Source organism: Austrofundulus limnaeus, unplaced genomic scaffold (assembly GCF_001266775.1).
Source record: "Austrofundulus limnaeus strain Quisiro unplaced genomic scaffold, Austrofundulus_limnaeus-1.0 Scaffold116, whole genome shotgun sequence".
NCBI classification, from domain to species: Eukaryota; Metazoa; Chordata; class Actinopteri; order Cyprinodontiformes; family Rivulidae; genus Austrofundulus; species Austrofundulus limnaeus.
In genome coordinates this window covers 1,771,864-1,773,050 of record NW_013952518.1, presented here as the reverse complement: position 1 = coordinate 1,773,050, position 1,187 = coordinate 1,771,864, and the positions used below count along the sequence as shown (strand labels likewise).

The 1,187-nt window shown below is 40.5% G+C and overlaps 1 protein-coding gene and 1 long non-coding RNA gene across 2 annotated transcripts in view; one reads left to right on the top strand and one right to left on the bottom strand.

Annotated features, from left to right (window-relative positions):
* tmem218 (transmembrane protein 218) overlaps positions 1-1,187 on the top strand; it is a 5,244-nt gene that overhangs the window by 2,722 nt on the left and 1,335 nt on the right. The window contains exon 2 of the mRNA XM_014014581.1: positions 595-697. Coding sequence (XP_013870035.1) covers positions 595-697 — 103 coding nt within the window. The remainder of the gene's footprint in view (positions 1-594; positions 698-1,187) is intronic.
* The window catches only part of LOC106521837 (uncharacterized), a 1,655-nt gene continuing 950 nt past the window's right edge, over positions 483-1,187 (bottom strand). Inside the window, exon 2 of the long non-coding RNA XR_001310721.1 lies at positions 483-680. This is a non-coding gene — a long non-coding RNA (uncharacterized LOC106521837). The remainder of the gene's footprint in view (positions 681-1,187) is intronic.

Genomic DNA, 1,187 nt, shown 5'->3' with positions numbered 1-1,187 from the left:
ACCTCTAGTAATATATTTACTGAGAAAAATGGTGACGTGTTCAATACTTATTTTACCTGCTGTATGTTTGCAAAAGTTATCTGTATTTGTGTGATAAATTAAGTAATCCTTACATCTATTGTGAGAGGGTAACAAGCTGCTAATTACAGCTGATAAGATACGCTTCATTAATTGATTATCAGTATTTGTTAGGACCTGTAATAAAGCAGTATGCAGTTGTGTGTTAATCCAATGCCAGGGCCGAAAGTCATCAGCTTTGTCCCATCGGGGTTAACGATTTTGAGTTATCARTTTTTTAACCTGCAGAGAGAAGATTATTAACATGTAGACAGCTGTGAGTCTTCCCTGGAGTTCAAGTAAATTCACCCTGATGTCAAGACTGTGCAGTGCTCTGGGAAATAACAAAAAAAAAAAAAACCAAGAACAGAACAGTTCTTCAACCGTGGAACAGTTTGCTTTTACAGAAAAAAGTTAAATAAATGTTGACATGTTTATAGAGGCATTTAATACCAGTTATAAAATGACCCGGCTTTAATGAGACACAACACTGAAAAGGTACAATTCTTGTTTTAACCCCAAAACGTTGTCTTCCAGGTTAGGAGTCATCCCTGTTCTCCTCTTGACTGTTGCCTTCACCTTGGGACTGGTGTTTTTCCCTCGCAGTCCYGAGACTCCGCCCCCTTTCAAAGAGATAGAGGTTAGTTCTACCAGCCTATCACACCTGCAAACTCTGCACACTCACTCAGTCGAATAAAAAAGTTAAAAAATAAAAAAATATTCATAAAATATGCTACAGTTGTGAGCATCAACTGGTGTCCCATGGGCCACTTCCTGTTCTGGGCTTTAGGGGTTGGGACCCTTTTTGTTAGAAGCTTAAAAAAAGAACACAATAAAAATGTGTTGATGTAAAAACCTTTCATGTGCAGTATTTACAGTAAATGCTGGAAATAACTCCATGCACAGGCACCAAGCTGGGGGCGGCACACTAGCCCAGCAGGTGCACACAGGCTCAGGCTCCGCCCCCACCAGAGAGGTGATGTTTCACAGTGAGCTAGAGTCAGAGCACTGAGACCCCACACCCTCATTTAGAAAAAGASATTTTCTCTCTAATAAATGATTTGAGGAGAGCCCTGCTGGTATCTGTTGTTTGACAGATTCTGCTGTTAAAATGTATTCCCCCCCCCCCC